Source organism: Diuraphis noxia, unplaced genomic scaffold (genome assembly GCF_037042655.1).
Source record: "Diuraphis noxia isolate RWA-SAM2 unplaced genomic scaffold, SU_Dnox_SAM2 contig0001, whole genome shotgun sequence".
NCBI lineage: Eukaryota > Metazoa > Arthropoda > Insecta > Hemiptera > Aphididae > Diuraphis > Diuraphis noxia.
In genome coordinates this window covers 12,374,654-12,391,883 of record NW_028301711.1, presented here as the reverse complement: position 1 = coordinate 12,391,883, position 17,230 = coordinate 12,374,654, and the positions used below count along the sequence as shown (strand labels likewise).

The following is a 17,230-nucleotide window of genomic DNA, read 5'->3' as shown; positions in this document are numbered from 1 at the left end:
TTCTTGTTTTAAGTGTAACCATATAGAACATATTGTCAGGGGTATGACATTCCCTATCTTTCTATGTTAAATAAATGGGTGACCTTGGATCCTGCCAAGTGCCGCCAAAAAGTTATGATAAGAAATTAAACAATTTTGATTCTTGATAACAAATTAATTTATTTTCATGATTTTGCAAAATATAATAATATACACATTAATTTTTGTCACATTTGAAACTTAAAAGTTAACAATTAACTTATAATTTACTTATAATGACAATTTAGTCATTTTACATTTAAAAAGTACTTATAACTATATATTAATATTATTTATCTGTCCCAAGTAGCAAAGAAATGTTTTTGAAACGTTTTAAAAAAAGTATGAAAAATATATAATAATATTATTAAAAATGTTTTTTAAATATCTTAATGGCCGCTTTTACATTACTTTGAAAATGTTTAATTAACATTTTAAATAGGTTGTAAATACATTTTGTTTTCAATGATAAAAAATATTTTTAAAACCATTCTTAAAAATTTATTTCATATACTTAAAATATCTTTTTTTTATTGTTTTTAAGGTATTTTTAAAATGTTTTTTTTTTTTTATAAAACACCAAAATATCATCTATAATATAAGATGATGTGTATAAATTATCAGATCTATATATAAACTATATATAGACAGACTAAAGGTTCTTAAACTCCATCTCAATAATATAGGTAAAAATAGCTTTGACGGAAACAATAAAATTGACATCCACATGCTAAATCATAAAAATTACATAAAATATATAATTATTTATTTTGCAATATTTTTTTTTATTCAGGAAAATAAACAAAATCAACAACTGTTATTATTTTTAAAATAACATTCATAATATATTTGATATAGCCCAGGCTATAAAATATTATAATATTATAATACTAAATATATAATGATAATTAATAGTATATTATAATATTATATGAATAATGAATTATATAGTATCATCTTCATCAAATGATGATGATTGTAGTAGTCCTGCGGCTGGCATATTTTCAGTAGATTTTATGTTTCTTTTTTCGTCTCTATATTAAACAAAACAAAAATAAATTCAGCATAAATATATTACTATAATTATAATACAATTTTATATTTGGATTAAAATGTATTATTTAGATATTGATGTATAAAGATGATAGTTATTTATTTATACTATGTCTATAAATATGTACACATAAATTATTTGTGTCCTTGGGCCCAGTCTATATATAAAATAAATTCAAAATATAATATATGCTACTTGTGAAAATTCAAATTTAATAATTTTTCAAAAATTATCACTTATTGGTACTATATACTGATAAGTATGTAAGTATTATGTAGTTTCAAAATTAATGGCTATAATTCTCAACACAGAAACCAGTTCTTATAATGATGTGATTAAGAAATATAAAATATACTCAATACCATATTATTATGTTTATAAGTTATAACTAATAAATTTATCATATTGAAAGAATAAATAATATCACTTATTTATTTTATTATCATTTAAATGAATTAATAATAAATACCAATGTTTAAGCTATAACACCCAACAAAAATTAAAAAGATTATAAGAAACTAGGTAATTTAGTTAAAACTGATACATTCTCAGTATTTATAACATAACAGAACCTATAAAACTTATATATCTTCCATTATAATACAAGAAAACAAATTTCAAAAATCAATATAAATTATTGACGTTGTATCATAAATATTTAATGTTTAGTGTATAGTGCAAAAAACTACTATATATTATTATATGTATAATAAACATACCTAAGAATTCTAGTAGGTGCTTGGGCAAACCAATTCATTACACTTGCAATGACATCCATCTTGTAGTTTTCTGAATTAGGAAATTTTTTACCAACACAGACTAAAACAATATTTACACAAATTATGTTTACCTCAATAATATGTTATAATAATAAAAAAAAAATAATATGACTTACTTATAATAACTTTGAAAATTTTATAATTTTCTAATTTCTTTTTTTCTTTTTGACCTTTCCAGCTATAGGCAGATGCAAATTTATCAGTAAATATTGTTTTCAATAAACTATTGGTTACTTTGGAAATTGATTTCCCTTCAGAAGCAAACATAAATGCTGACAACTGTTATTCATACATGTATAAAAAAAAACAAACATTATTTAACACAATAATTTAATGCTTATAAAATAAGTTATAGATAGGTAGGTACCAATTTATCATTATATCCAAGGTCATAAGATGCGAGCTTTGATTCGAGAGTCAAAAGCTTTTCCTCGTCATTAATTGGGAATGTTGATACAACATCATCAGTTTTTTCCTGATTGAATGTATTATTTTGAAGTGTTGAAGCCTCTTTATTTTCAATGAATGAAGTTAATTCCAGTTTTAAGTAATTCATGTTTGATTTGAACTTCATAAAGTCAGCTGTAATTGTTAAAATATTTAATTAATATATTTTCATATCTAACATTATAATACATTGTCATTTAGTGTTAATAAACATACAAATTTATGTAGTTTAAATAATAATAATTTTTTTTTTTATTACCAGATAGACGACAAAGTTGATGTCCCAACGATACTAATAGTTGATAGTTTTCATCTTTGTTTGTATTGTTATTTTGAGATTCAAACAAACAATGATGATTATTTTTCTTATTTAATTTGCAGTTTACATTACTTAGAGCTGAGTCATCTAAAATTAAATTAAACAATAATTATAAATAATATTAGAAATAGTCATAAACAACTAGTCCAAAATCTAACTTAGTTTCAAAAAAATGTAAAACCTTTAAAAATATATTAAGATAAGTAAATTATTCTATGTAATGCTTGAATTACAATAAATAATTCACTTATAAAAAATGTTCATTTTATTATAATAAAATACTGCCATAATTTATTTACTAATATAACGTTATATAATATTCTTACAGTTATTATGTAATGCAATATGAGGAGTCTCAAAATCAGCATCAATTAATTGATGATTATCTAATGGTGTACTTGTATTTATTGCAGATAATCCTGTTGATTAAGAAAGTTACATTTATTATTAATTTAAAATGTATTAAACAATTACATTACACAACATTTTATTAAATAAGTAATTAGAATATCAGCTGTAGGTATTTCATTTTACATAATTATCTCATTTTTCTTAAGCAAGTTCATTTGAATTATAAAAATATATTCCCATTATCAACAAAAATAGAATTTGACATTTGTGTTATTTTAATTTCTGAATTTTATGATCACAATAATTTTATTTAAGTCTATTAATTATACATACCTAACTTATTGCTTTGGCGGGGAGTGCTTGTTTTTTCTTTTAGTACAGTGCATTCATCAAAATTATGATTTTCTAAGAAAAACAAAAATGTATCATTTAAACATAAACTATACCTAGAAATAATAATAATAACTCACTACTGAACTACTGTAATCATATTAATACCTTTTTTTTCTTTTGGAAAATTCGGATAGTCTAACTGGGTTGTTGATGATGACTTCTGTTTGATACTGATATGGAAAGCTTCATCAGAATTATCAGAGTCAGATGTTAAATTAGAAAATAAATTTTTAGTATTATGATCTTCATATTTTAATTTTTTTCTCATTCCACGTCCTTTCAATTCAGCATCAGAGTGTAAATTTTTTTTGCTTTTGTTTTTCAACAATTTATACATAAGTTTTATACCATAATCATAATTATCTGCAAATTAATAAATAATAAGTTTAAACAATAATGTAATAAATTTACAATAAATAAATATAGTAAATTAGATACCTATGTTGCTCTCAACTATTTAAATTTTAAATTTTTCCCAATCATTTGTATTTGGTTTTGCTTTTTCTCTAGCAAGTGATTTTATTTTAGATAATCGAAATGACATAGGGTACCAACATGCATCATTATCGATTATCCATGCATTTGGAATTAAATCCGGGGTTTTTGCATCTGGAGGTTCATATAAATGTATGAGTGTCCACATTCTAAAATAAAAAACTTAATCAATTATATCTAACATAAATCATGGTATGCTGTTTTAATAATCATTAAAATAAATTAATAAGCACCTGCATAAATAATTAAAATTCTTCATATAAATTGTGATATATAATTAAGATAGAAGGAAAATAATGGATAAAATATAGGAAAAAATTATAAATAATGTTATACCATATTGACAGGTGTATTTATATAGTTGAATATGATGCTAATAATGATTTATATACAATAATGTACAAAATTATAATTTGTTTGGAAATTAATAAAATTAAAAATTAGCTTGTTGTATTATTATGCTGTATGCAATAGGGGGAAAACAACATAAATATTATGTTTATGCTTGAAATACACATATTTTTTACAAATAAATGAAATGGGCCACAATTCAGGCTCTGATAATTTTTCAACTTCATAAACACCTATTAATGAGCTACTACAAGGAATTTCAAAAAAGTTTCGTTTGATTAAAAATTTTCTACCAATAATTACAGTACAGTTTAAATCAATAGAATGACATATATTTTCTACCATGACTATGTCTCCACATTCTAGACCACAGCAGTTATTTGGGGATTCAATTTTTAAGCTAAAATTAGGAAAATGTATTTCCTTGTACTGGAGACCCACACATTTAAGAGGTAATGCACCATTATTATAATGAATATGAGATAATAAAGGAAACTGTTGATTCAGAGTTCTCAAGGATGGAAATGACGAACTAATATCACAAAACAGTTCTGCCATTCGGTTTCCAATTTGCTCTAGGGGCTTATTTCTACCTCTAACCATCGACTTAATTTTTTGTAAGTAATTCTCAAATGGAAATGCTGAGATCTTATCCAATGTAAATTCATTTATTTTCGATGAAAAATAATCAGCATCATCAACCAAATGGATCAATCCATGAAAGTTATGTGTAATAAAACTTTCATCATATATAATAATAAATGATTGAACAAAATGCATTAGTAATTGCCTAGCATAGTTTCGCAAATCTAAATCACCACAACTATTTGGGTTAAGTAAAATGGAAATTGCTACATTTAATGTCATGAAATTATTATATTTGTCTCTGTCTAAAACTCCTCTTATGGCAATTGGTCCAGTATATAATAAAAATGAACGAAATTCAGTAGCTTTCCAACGAAGAAGATACTTTAAAGCTCTTGGTTTTCTTATAAATTCTTCTGGAAGATTTTGGATTTCCATAAAATCTGATATTTTTTTAATTAACTGCTGTGATAATTTATATGGAAGAGTCCCCTGGTACCACGTTGTTAGCATAGTTCGCATAACTCCCAAATATATTAAATGCATTGGATCTAATATATATGAATTTACAAAATGAATCTTAGGAATTCTAACTAAAGCAGTATCGCGAAGACGATAATTAGAATCAGCCCAGTTAATAAAATTTTCATGTGTTCTGGCTGTACAATTTAATTCTGTAAATACCCTTTTACGGCTGACTGTAGAACCACGAACAGTGCATTTGGTACATGAAAAATATCCTCCGTGCCCTTTTATACCTAGTAAATCTTTTTTAGCTGGTGCATCACAAACAAAACCAACAATTTTTATAGAAAATAATATACCATTACTGTTTGTTATACCGTGCTGCGATAATTCTACTATTTCTGAAATAAATGAATCTAAAAAAATATTCATATCACTTGGTTTTTCTAATCCATAATACAATCCAACTGGCAAAACAATTTTTTTTAAATGAGGTATATTGATTATTGTAACTAAAATTGGAATCACTTGACCAGATGAACTTTTGAACAATGGTAAACCATCAACATTTACTAATAAATTTAGTTCATAAATATCATTAAATGAATAATTATTTATCAACATTTTCAAATTGTTTTCTAAGCCAAAATGAATATAGTTTCCAGGTTCCACAACCTTTTTTAATAAAAACATATTTGTTTTTAATAATGTTCTCGCGTTGGTGGGTAGTTTATTGTTTAAACATTTAACATTTTTTTTTCAATCCAGTTAACAGATCAGTAACTGCAGTTGCAGTTACATTGTGTTTAATTGCCCAAGACCGAAGAAAATTCTGTACATCCGTAAGAGATTCTTTAGTATTAGAAATGTCAGTATTCAAAATTAGAGGTGCATTCAAATTGTTAAGTAAATTGTTTTCTTCAGACGTATCATCATTACTTGAAGTTGAATTAAAAATAAAATTTTCAGTTTCATCAGATTCAGTTAAAATACTATTATTATTTGTATTATCATTATCTGTATCAGTTGATTCATCAATATAATTAGAATGACCAATATCTGATGATGATTTATAAACTGGAACAGTCGAAGAACTATTATCTGAATCATGATGAGAAGTTGAATCAACATTGATGTGCCTTCGCTTAGATCTCTCGGATAATTGATGAAAATAATGACGTTTTCTATTCATTTTCTAAAATAATGTAGAATAATAATATATTTGGGTCTACATAATTACTAATTAGTAATTATTGAAATGGTAAATCATGTGTTTACATCAAATCTAATAGTATCTACATTTTACCTTATCTATCTACTATGCAAAAAAATATATGCAGGTATATTTTGATCCAAGTCATTATTAAAAAGTGAAACTAAATGAAAATATTGAAAAATAACTACCTACTATTAAAATAATAAACTTCTAGGTACCTACCTATTTCAGTATTTGCAACTAGGTAGGTACATTAGCTAAAAAGTCACAGTTAGCTAATAATAGTAAAGAAATAGAATAGAAGACTACTTGCCAAACTAAAAACTAATATAGAGACCAGAATTGGTTAGGTTATATATATATATATATATATATATATGTACCAAAATTGTATAAAATATTTAAATATAATAGAAATAAATATGGAACAAGTAATCTAATATGCACCAACTTTTATGACAATATATAAATTTTAATCTTAGATAATATATAATAATTATAAAGAGTAGTACTCTCTATAATTATATGGAGTAAAAATTATAAAGTATACACATAATAATAATATAATATATAGGACTATAATAGGAGTATATATAGGTATATCACGAGGTATATCATATATGTACAATGTACTTAGTACTTACCTGTTCGGTATATAATAGCGTGGCGACGAAGTGATGAGCACTCAAAAATAACGCACGGCGTGTTTATATGTAGAAAAAATAAATTAAATGGCAAAAACAAAAAATTAAATAATATCCGCAAGAGACAAGTTATCGACACGAATCACTACAAGTCACAACAGTCACAGTCACACTGGTTAACGTTGATGGTCGATGAATTTTTATATAAATATTATAAATATACAATCAACAAAGGCGCATTAGGCGGCTCAAAAATCTGCGTCGATAAAGTATGTAATATGATGAACAATAGTGATTACCGATTGCAATTTTGAATTTACAAATTTACAATACACGTTTTCAGTAATAAACGGTAGAAAACGGGCGATGCGACGACCAGCGTTGTTGGTACAGAACGCATGCGTACTACGGATTATATAGGAACGATAACTAATATGTCTGATAACTGAACCACGATAATAATTTTAGTTGAAAATATCCAAGAATATATTTTATTAAACGATAATGTGCATTATATAATATGTATAATATATATATATTAGTATCTATTATACTAATATAGTTGTAAAAGCAGCTCCGTCTTATATTGTACATTGCGGGAAAAATATAAAAACCAAATGTATTTTTAGACTAAACATTAAATCAAATACCGTAATAATGTAATTACTAATCAGTAATCACAAATAGCCAGAAGAAAAATTCAATTCAATTATCAAACAGCACCAGCCACCAGCAAAAATTATTATGAGACAGTGAAGTCAATAACTAATTGGGCGACTATAAAATATAATTTATACTCATGTATCTGTGGGTCGCGGGTCGTCTGGGAAAATTTATTTTTACCAAAATAATTCACATTAAATCTGATCCATAGGGGACTACACACTATTATAGGCGATTCGACGCGTGCGTCTGCATTTTTAAAACGTCGTGATAAATCGTTCAAAATTAAACGTATACAGTTTTATATGGGTGTATTCACTTCACACATATAAATGACTAAATGAGACGCATGTTCGGTTACGATTTTTAGCTATAATTAAACAATATTTTCTTAATGCAATTCTCGTGCATTTCTGGTTTTGTATTACACACGGACGTTTTTTAAACGCCGCAATATATTGCTCGCGTTTATTTACATTCATTCATAATAAATTACTCATTAGCCATCCGATATACTATGATTATATATTCTATATAGCGATGAGTCGCGAATATACCGTATACCAATTATATAATTTATATATTTTAAAATATACCTTATTATAATAATAGGTTATTATATATTATAACGCAACATTAATTATATTGTTACAAAAAATTATTTATCGCAATTAATATAATTTATAAATTTATAATTATTACTCATGCGATAATAGATAAATATAATATATTATATAATATAATATCATGTTTTTGTTATGTAAATAAACATTATAATAATATTTTATAAATACGTTTTTAAAACGTAGATTAAAAAAATATTTTTCAAAAAATACATATTAAACATGGTTAATAAAATATGTAATGAAAAATATTTAATTGTTGTTAAAAAAATATTACTACAAAAATATTTAAAAACTGATATTTTAAAAATACTTTAAAAACATTGTTTTTGCATCTTGTTACAACAGCAATGTTGTAATGTTTTAAATACATTTTTAAAACATGTATTTGCTACTTGGGGTATAATTACAAGTTTGACAAAATTTGAATTTTTCTACGGCCTTTATTTGATCTGGTACTGTGATGAAATTTATTTGCATGTGTCAGTGTGCTATAAATTTTAAACCTTATAAAAAGGTTTACTAAAAATTCTTTTGGAAAATTATCACATGGGTGAGTAAAAAAAATATGAGTGAGATTCAAAAGCGACGCGCAAAATTCAAATATTATGTAAACAAATAGTTGTAATATAAAATACTACTATACATTTGGTTTATTGTAAACAAAAACCGGTACCAACTTCAAGGCAGAGCCTCCAGTAATTCGATCATAACTTCAAGGCCAAGCCTCCACTATGTTATCACACGGCAGAGTGTCGTTTCTTGTTTGTTCTTTGGTTTTATGTGCGTCTATGAAAATAATATGTTTATTTTTCGTTATCGTACTAATCTACTACACTATATTAGAAAATGTCCAATACGTCTATTTTTGGATTCAGTCGCGCTTCGCCGAATGCAACACGACGCGCGACGACGCGACGCGACGTAGACATTTACGTTATCGTGTCAGTTGATGTACCAGCATACACGATAATGTAATAATAAATACAAAACAATCGATCAAAAGTTCACAATTGTAATTCATTAACTACCTATGGGAAATGGGAACAAATTAAATATACTTTCAAAATAAAATCCAATACACCCATTTGAAAAAAACAAAATATACATTTTGTTAAGTACCATTCTTTTTTTATTTTATAATATTTTATAATATTTATTCATAATATCGGGGGCCCTCAAATATTTCAAAGAGTCGGGGCCCCGGTGCAATGCACCGCTTGCACCGGCGGTTTATCCGGCACTGTTATATACACTTATTTAGCTAACCATAGGACGTTTAGTTCACGGTATTTTTAATCCCCAAATTTAAATTGCTGTTTTTCGACTTAAAATTAAAAAAAAAAAACAACACACATCATAGTAAAATCAATACATTCATCGCTCCGCTCAGAATCTAAAAATAAGTACCTATATAAAAATATGACAGGTACATTTACAAATGTACAGTTATCAAACATTTGTTGGTTGGTGAATATTGTATTTGGATAACATTGTCATAGTCAATTTTCAAATGCAGTCCAAGTCAATTAAATGTGTTTTTGGTTGTCTATACCTGTAACCTTAGAGAATCTTATTGATATTTTAATTTAAAAATGAGTTATTTGTATGGTCATATTATTATATTGTCTGATATTATGTTATACAGTTTTATTATGGTATATTTAAATGTGTGCGTGGATTGATATTAGTGTCTAAAGTGCTCAGCCTGTTTAGTCATGATAAACAAATAAATAAATAACAATGTAAAATGTATGTTAAACATTTTAAATACCCATAACTTCATTTAAAAATAAAATATAAATAAATATTTACTTGTAAAATATTTTTTCTTTCAATTTTGATTCTATATTAATTCTAATATTAAAGATAACATATCAAAATTGGATCTACTGTGCGCAAATTTGGTTGTTATGTTTATCTTAGGTCTGAGAGAAAATATATGGTGCATTGAAATATTTTTAACAAACTTTTAATTTGTAGGTGTTAAAATTTTGTTGAACCAGTATCCAGTTTTAATAGTACAGACAGCTTGAAAATATTAATTAAATTGTAAAGAAATACTTAACAAGTATTAAAAATTCAATATTCTGACAATAGAACATTCGGAGTTTGCACTCTGGTTAGCGGTTGTTAACTACTAGTCAATCACAGCAGTCCTATCATCAGAGGCTGCACAGTTCTTCCAAACTTATTTGGAATGTAGTATAATAATATAGTAAGTATAGTAATATAATTACTTATGACCAAAATAGCCTATGAAATAGAAAATAATACTAGTTCACACTGTACCTAATATATTATGCATACAACTACACATATATTAACTATGTCAGTATCAGTATGTCATATTGGCAATATACTGTTTGTCCTCCAAGGTGTTATCAAAATAAATCAATAACACATAATTTGTGGTAGTTGAGTTACACAATATCAAAGAACAATAAAACCCAATTTTGTTATCAAGTTAATCAAATCAATAATCGACCATCTTGTGTATCGTTCTTACGTTCTATGATCTTAGATCATTCTGTGTACGACATATTAATATATTATTATTTATTACTTAATTTTCTTTAACCATGCCACCAAAAACTCAAAATGGAGCTGCTTAAAGGAAACGAAAACTAGAACAGAAAAATTACATTTTAAAAACAATCAAAAAAATTAACAGTTTCCTTGCATGCAGTCAACGAAATCATACTGGTACGTACAAATTAGTTTTATGGCTTAATAGAGATGCAGATGATCAATAAGTTTTTATTGTTATAATATAAAATAAAAATTTTTAGATATTTAACTAAGAAAATTATTTAATTAGGTATGAATATTATTTTTTATTGTGTTTATTGTTAGGTGAGCTAAATAAGATAAAACATAGTTTTTTTGTTTAGTGTGTGTAGGTAGGTATTTTAATGAAAACTTAATAATACAATACAATTTTCTAAACTAAATAGGAAGATTTAAATTTTATTTTTTTATTTTATTTTTAGTAGACAACTGTAATGAAGCAGATCAAGGAGTTGGTAAAATTAATAAATTAGGAATTGATAGTGCTACAAATAGGAAATTCATTGAACATGATGTCAAACTTCAAATAGATGATCATAATGGTACTGTTGTTTGTTTATTATTTTGCTGCATTTTATTTATCTCAACCAATTTTTAAATTTTGTTTTCACCTTATTCTTTCTAATATTTGTATAGGTATCAGCAAAATGTTATAATATTTTACAATATGAGTTTTGTAAAATATAACATTTTTAAAATAATATTAAATATTATGTAACATGGCTGGTTGAGTAAATTTTTAGTATTTACCCAAGACATTTTTTATAATATACCTCTATATACCTACTTGAATCTTTATTGGTATAAATAACTATTAACTAATAATAATAATTAAGCAAATTAAGAAAGGTATAAAAACAGAGGGATTTAATGATTATAATTAAACCTAAATTAATTATTTAATTTTTATTTCAAATTTTACAAACATTTTAGCTGAGATCTATGTATCAATGAACTCCAAAAATATTGTTGAAAGTGATGTTGAAAATGTAAAAGATAATGATGATATTGATGGTAAAGATGAAGGTGATGTAAGACAAATTTTGAATTGTATTGATCCTGGGGCATCTACTTCCAGTAAGCATTTAATATATTAAGTTAATTTTAAAATTAATTTACCAATTTTTATTTGTAAATTTTAGTTGAACTTATCAAAGACGAGCTAGATTTAAATTTAAAGAATGAGTACCCAACAGACCGTGGACACTTCGGTGAGAATAGAGTTCCAGATAAGGTTAAACGGAGTATACTGTTGTATGGACCATGTAAGCCAAATATTCAATTTCCTCAAAATGAAAAACATAGAAAATTTTCTTCAGATTATTATTTTACAATGTCCAAATCTGGTAATAAAATCCCTCGTAGTTGGCTTTGTTATTCAATTATTTTGAATAAAATATACTGTGAGACATGTTGGCTTTTTGCTGACCGATTTTACAAACATTATAATGCAACATGGATATATGGAATTGATGATTGGCAACATGCCTCACAAAAAATATGTGCCCATGAAACTTCGGTTCAACATATTGAAGCTAATAAAATAAGATTTATTTGGGCAAAAAACCAAGTAATTGATAGGGAATTGGAAAATCAGATTTCGGAAGAAGCAGCTTATTGGAGAAGTGTTTTAGAGAAAATAATTAAAATTATACTACATCTTACTGCTGGAAATAATGCGCTTCGTGGTAATGAAAAAAAATTTAGCAAGGACAACTTATTTGGCGAAGGAAATTTTTTACAGACTGTTCGACTGGTTGTAAATTACGATCATGTATTAGCTAAACTTATATCAAGCGAAAAAAGTAAAGTTAAGTACCTAAGTCATACTATTACTGATGAACTAATAACTATATTATCAAATGATTTACTTAAAACAATCTGTGCTGAAATAAATGCATGCCAATGTTATTCAATTATTACTGATTCAACTCAAGACATAACTAAATTGGATCAGTTAAGTATTATCATTCGTTATGTTCTTATCAATTATGAAAGTAAAACGTTGGAAGTAAAAGAATCGTTTGTTGGATTTTATAACTTAAAAATTTACGGCGCAGTTGATTATGTAAACCTTACCCAAGATGTTCTAATAAAACTTGGTTTAGATATTAACAAATGCCGAGGCCAGGGACACGACGGAGCCTCTGTGATGAGTGGAGCACATTCAGGAGTGCAAACAAGGATAAAACATATTGTTCCCTCTGCCAAGTATGTCCATTGCTGTAGCCATAATTTAAACCTAGTTATTTCAGATGCAGCAAAGTGTCACAGTAAAGTACAAAATTTTTTTCAAACTGTGTTCAATTTTTTTGCCAGTAGTGCCCCAAGATGGGCTTTATTAGCTTTGGGTCAAGATTTTGGCAATAAAGTTCAGAAAAAAGTTTTTAAAAAAGTATGCCCAACAAGATGGGAGGCTCGGCATGATGCTGTGTTTTCACTGAAAGAGCGTTTCATTGATATACTTAAGGCTCTGACTTGTATAATTCTCAACAGCAAGAAAACAACTGAACGAACAATTGCATCTAGTTTGAAAAGTAAAATTGAAAACTTTGAATTTGTTTTAATATTGTGTACTTGGGAACCTATAACACGATCATTGGGAGTTATTTCTAAAAAATTACAAAATGTAGATATGAACTTAGAAGAAGCTTCTACAATGCTTAATAATGCTGTAAATTTTATTCAAGAGACAAGAAATAGCTACAATGAAAATATACTAAATAATGCAAAATCACTGTGTTCAAGATGGGGAATTCCAGATAAATTTGTAGAAAAAAGATTATCTTATGCTAAAAAACAGTTTTATGACAATTTAAATGGAGATAGGTTACTTAACACAACTGAAGAGAACTTTAAAGTTAAATTATTTTTTCCTGTGTTGGATACAGTTTTATCTCAACTTATTAGTCGGTTTCAAGGTATGCATGATGTATTAGAAGATTTCAATTTTTTAAACCCTACTATTCTTTCAACACAAACTAATCAATATATTATTAAATCATCATACGATTTTTGTGTAACATATAAAGATGATGTTAGTTCTGACTTCCCTCGGCAAATGTTATCTTTAAAAACAGTAATTAAAGATGAAAAATTAAAAACAATAAAACTTTTGGGTAGTTTTATTATAGATAATGATTTATCTAGTAGTTTTCCAGATGTTTTAAGTGCTTGTGTAATTTTTCTTACAATGCCAATCACTGTGGCAGGAGCAGAAAGATCATTTTCCAAATTAAAACTTATAAAGAATCACCTAAGAAATACATGTGGACAAGAACGTTTATCTAATATATCAATTTTAAGTATAGAAAAGGAACGAACAAAAACTCTTGACATTGAGAAGATAATTGACAATTTTGCCAATGCCAAGTCAAGAAAAAAAATTTCTTAAAATAGAATATTTTATTTTTTACTATTATATCAGAATCAGATATCTATATATTCTGTATATAATAAATTAATAATATATTATTCATTTTATTATACTTTGTACTTTTTAGTTGTAATTCATTATTTTGTAACTGTTTAGTTATCATAGTTGTAAATTTGTGGCTTTTTTTTAATAGTTTCAAAAATAGGGGCCTTTAAACTTTTGCACCGGGGCCCTCAGAGTTCAAGATCCGGCACTGGTATATAACCATATACCTAAAATAGATAAAACTCCTGCTTATAACTACTGGGAGCCAAATGTTCTATCTTAATAATAGATGGGGATAAAACGTCCGAGGACTCGTTTTTAAAGTTTTTTTAAAAGTACGATTTCAGTGGCGTAACTGGGATTCTTAAAGCCCCGAACACAATCAATTTATTTGGTCCTAACATTGGTGGAACCGTGGAACTAAGGCTTGGGGCAAAGGGCTAGTAACTAATAAAAACATACAATAGCATAATAGTTAGTCTTACAAATACGCAACTGCCAACTATACTGTAATATAAATATAACTAAACATATTTTTAATTGACAAATTATTTAATATTATTTTTTAATTCAAAATATTCAAATTGTTGATACCAGACATAAAATAGGTAATTATTACAAATTTATACGGATATTCTATTATTAATAAAACAATTTCATAGCCAGTCCATTAACACGATCGCCTAACGAACAAATAATTTACAATTTTATGGTGTCTAAAAGTGATCTGACCTAACACTGATTCGGAAATTGAGCAGCCAGAGGGCCAGCTCATTTACAAAAATTATGTCAATAAACACAGCTGGTAGAACGTGCAAGTAATTATTTGAATGTTACTTACACGCACTACAAATCTGAAGTAAGCATTCGAATGAACTTATATAGAATTTACATTACACACAGGGTAAGATGAAGACATTATTCTACTTCTTGTGAACTGAAAAAATATCTTAACTGTATGCAATGTTTAAATAATTTTTTATAGGAGTTTAACATTTGATGAATTAACAATATAATTATAATTGTTGATTTTTTTTATTTGATTGAATAGCTCAAGCAATGAGGTTGTTTCACAATTGAAGATACTACTGCTTAAATGCTTAGATTATTGTTTACTGTCCAATGTGGCTCATTATATAATTATGAGAGGAAAAATTCAAACAAATTTGCTTTTATGGATCAAACAATTCATGGCATTATTATTGGTAACTATTATTATCATAATAATAATTCCAAAATATTTAAATAATCAAATTGTTTTGCTGTAAAATTAGATATTAATATATATTTTTTTTTAGATACAGCCTTGATTAAGCATCTTAATGGACAATAATACAGAACAAAAAGTAGTAAGAAAAATAAAAAGTTTGGTGGAGGTTAGCCAACAATAATTAATAATAAAATAGGGGAAATATTACAAAACAAAAACATAATTGTATATTCTTAGCCATCAAAATACTTAGTTAAATGTAAAAAGACAGAATGTCAATTAGATATGTATGCTATTATGCTAATATAACTGAAAAATACTAATTTTCTGATGTTAATTTTGAATAGCTTATGTTAATTTTGTATTTGTGATTTTTCATTGCATATAAATGGTTTTTAAATGGATACTATGTTATTTTTTAGTTAAATTTTATAGTAAAATAGTATTTTTAGTCTTATTCATAGTTGTGAATTATCTAATCGCATTAAATTGTTATGTATTTATTATTGTATAAACACAAATTTTATTTCTTAAAAAATTTTATATAATATTGAATATGCTAATATATCTGAAAAATACTAATTTTCTAATGTTAATTTTGTATTTGTGATTTTTCATTGCATATAAATGATTTTTAAATGCATCCTATGTTATTTTTTAGTTAAATTTTATAGTAAAATAGTATTTTTAGTCTTATTTATAGTCGTGAATTATCTAATCCCATTAAATTGTTATGTATTTATTATCGTATAAACACAAATTTTATTTCTTAAAAAATTTTATATAATATTGATTTTTAGGATAAAAACTGTAATTCAATAGCAATCATGTATCCTTTATAAGTAATGTTGAAAATAATTAAAATAAAATAAATTTTTTATTTTTGCATATTTACTATTTTATAAGATTCCACATAATAAGAGCATTAATGTATATTTCTAAGGGTCCAGAGTTCCTCCAGTTACGGGCTTGATCGCATAGATGACTATTAAATACAAATTAATTTGTGGTACACATTAATTTGGTCTAATACTGAAGTGTTTATTGTGAACATAAAGAATAACATTATTATAACAAATAACAATTAATAACAATATAATAACATTATTAAATTATTTGTTGGTTGTCATCCAAATCATAGAGAATAATTTGATAAAAAAATCCATATGAAACCTTTTACATTTTAATTTCTTTTAAGTTAAATAAACATAACTATTCTACTGATGTAACCGCCTTCTACCTATTTTCATGTAACTGCTTACTTATATTTGATATTTATTATGACAGTTAAATCATTTTAAAGAACAAGGCATTATATATGTATAATACTACATGATATTATTGTATAATCATTACCTCAATTTTTAGTTTTGTATTCTGTTTAACAATATATATTTTTATAGCATGGTATAATGTTAAATGTACATTATTAATATACTGATTACCCTTTAAGGCATTATTGTAATTAACAAAAAAATAACTTTAAGAAGGCCTAATAGTTAAGGTAAAAGTATACAATAGATAAATTAAGTCTTAAACTACTCAAGATCAGGTAAAGATTACAGAGCTATTAATTAAATGCAAGAAACTCGTGGGTAATCTAAATATCACAGTCATTTATCATT

The 17,230-nt window shown here is 25.7% G+C and overlaps 2 protein-coding genes and 1 pseudogene across 2 annotated transcripts; 1 reads left to right on the top strand and 2 right to left on the bottom strand.

Annotated features, from left to right (window-relative positions):
* Positions 1–961: 961 nt before the first annotated feature.
* Positions 962–3,922, bottom strand: LOC149059704 (uncharacterized). Its single transcript, XM_089225655.1, has 9 exons — positions 3,913–3,922; positions 3,467–3,724; positions 3,302–3,373; positions 2,944–3,036; positions 2,558–2,704; positions 2,219–2,433; positions 1,968–2,130; positions 1,792–1,891; positions 962–1,052 (listed from the first exon to the last, which is right to left on the bottom strand). The coding sequence occupies exons 1-9, from the start codon at positions 3,920–3,922 to the stop codon at positions 962–964; spliced, it is 1,149 nt and encodes a 382-aa protein (XP_089081781.1).
* A 390-nt stretch (positions 3,923–4,312) lies between these two features.
* LOC149059703 (uncharacterized) lies at positions 4,313–7,027 on the bottom strand (annotated as a pseudogene).
* A 6,021-nt stretch (positions 7,028–13,048) lies between these two features.
* On the top strand, positions 13,049–14,368 carry LOC107171789 (zinc finger MYM-type protein 1-like). The gene has a single exon (XM_089225648.1). It carries the CDS (start codon positions 13,127–13,129, stop codon positions 14,366–14,368), a length of 1,242 nt encoding a protein of 413 aa, XP_089081774.1. The 5' UTR covers positions 13,049–13,126.
* The last annotated feature ends 2,862 nt before the right edge of the window (positions 14,369–17,230 follow it).

What these genes read in the sequence shown, in the direction of transcription:
- LOC149059704 (XM_089225655.1), bottom strand. An exon ending in TTTTCCAAAAGAAAAAAAAG is followed by an intron (nt 3,374 to 3,466) that starts GTATTAATATGA and finishes TGTTTTTCTTAG; the next exon opens with AAAATCATAATTTTGATGAA. An exon ending in GCACCTACTAGAATTCTTAG is followed by an intron (nt 1,053 to 1,791) that starts GTATGTTTATTA and finishes TGTTTAATATAG; the next exon opens with AGACGAAAAAAGAAACATAA.
- LOC107171789 (XM_089225648.1), top strand. Translation starts at nt 13,127, where the DNA reads ATGAGTGGAGCACATTCAGGAGTGCAAACAAGGATAAAACATATTGTT.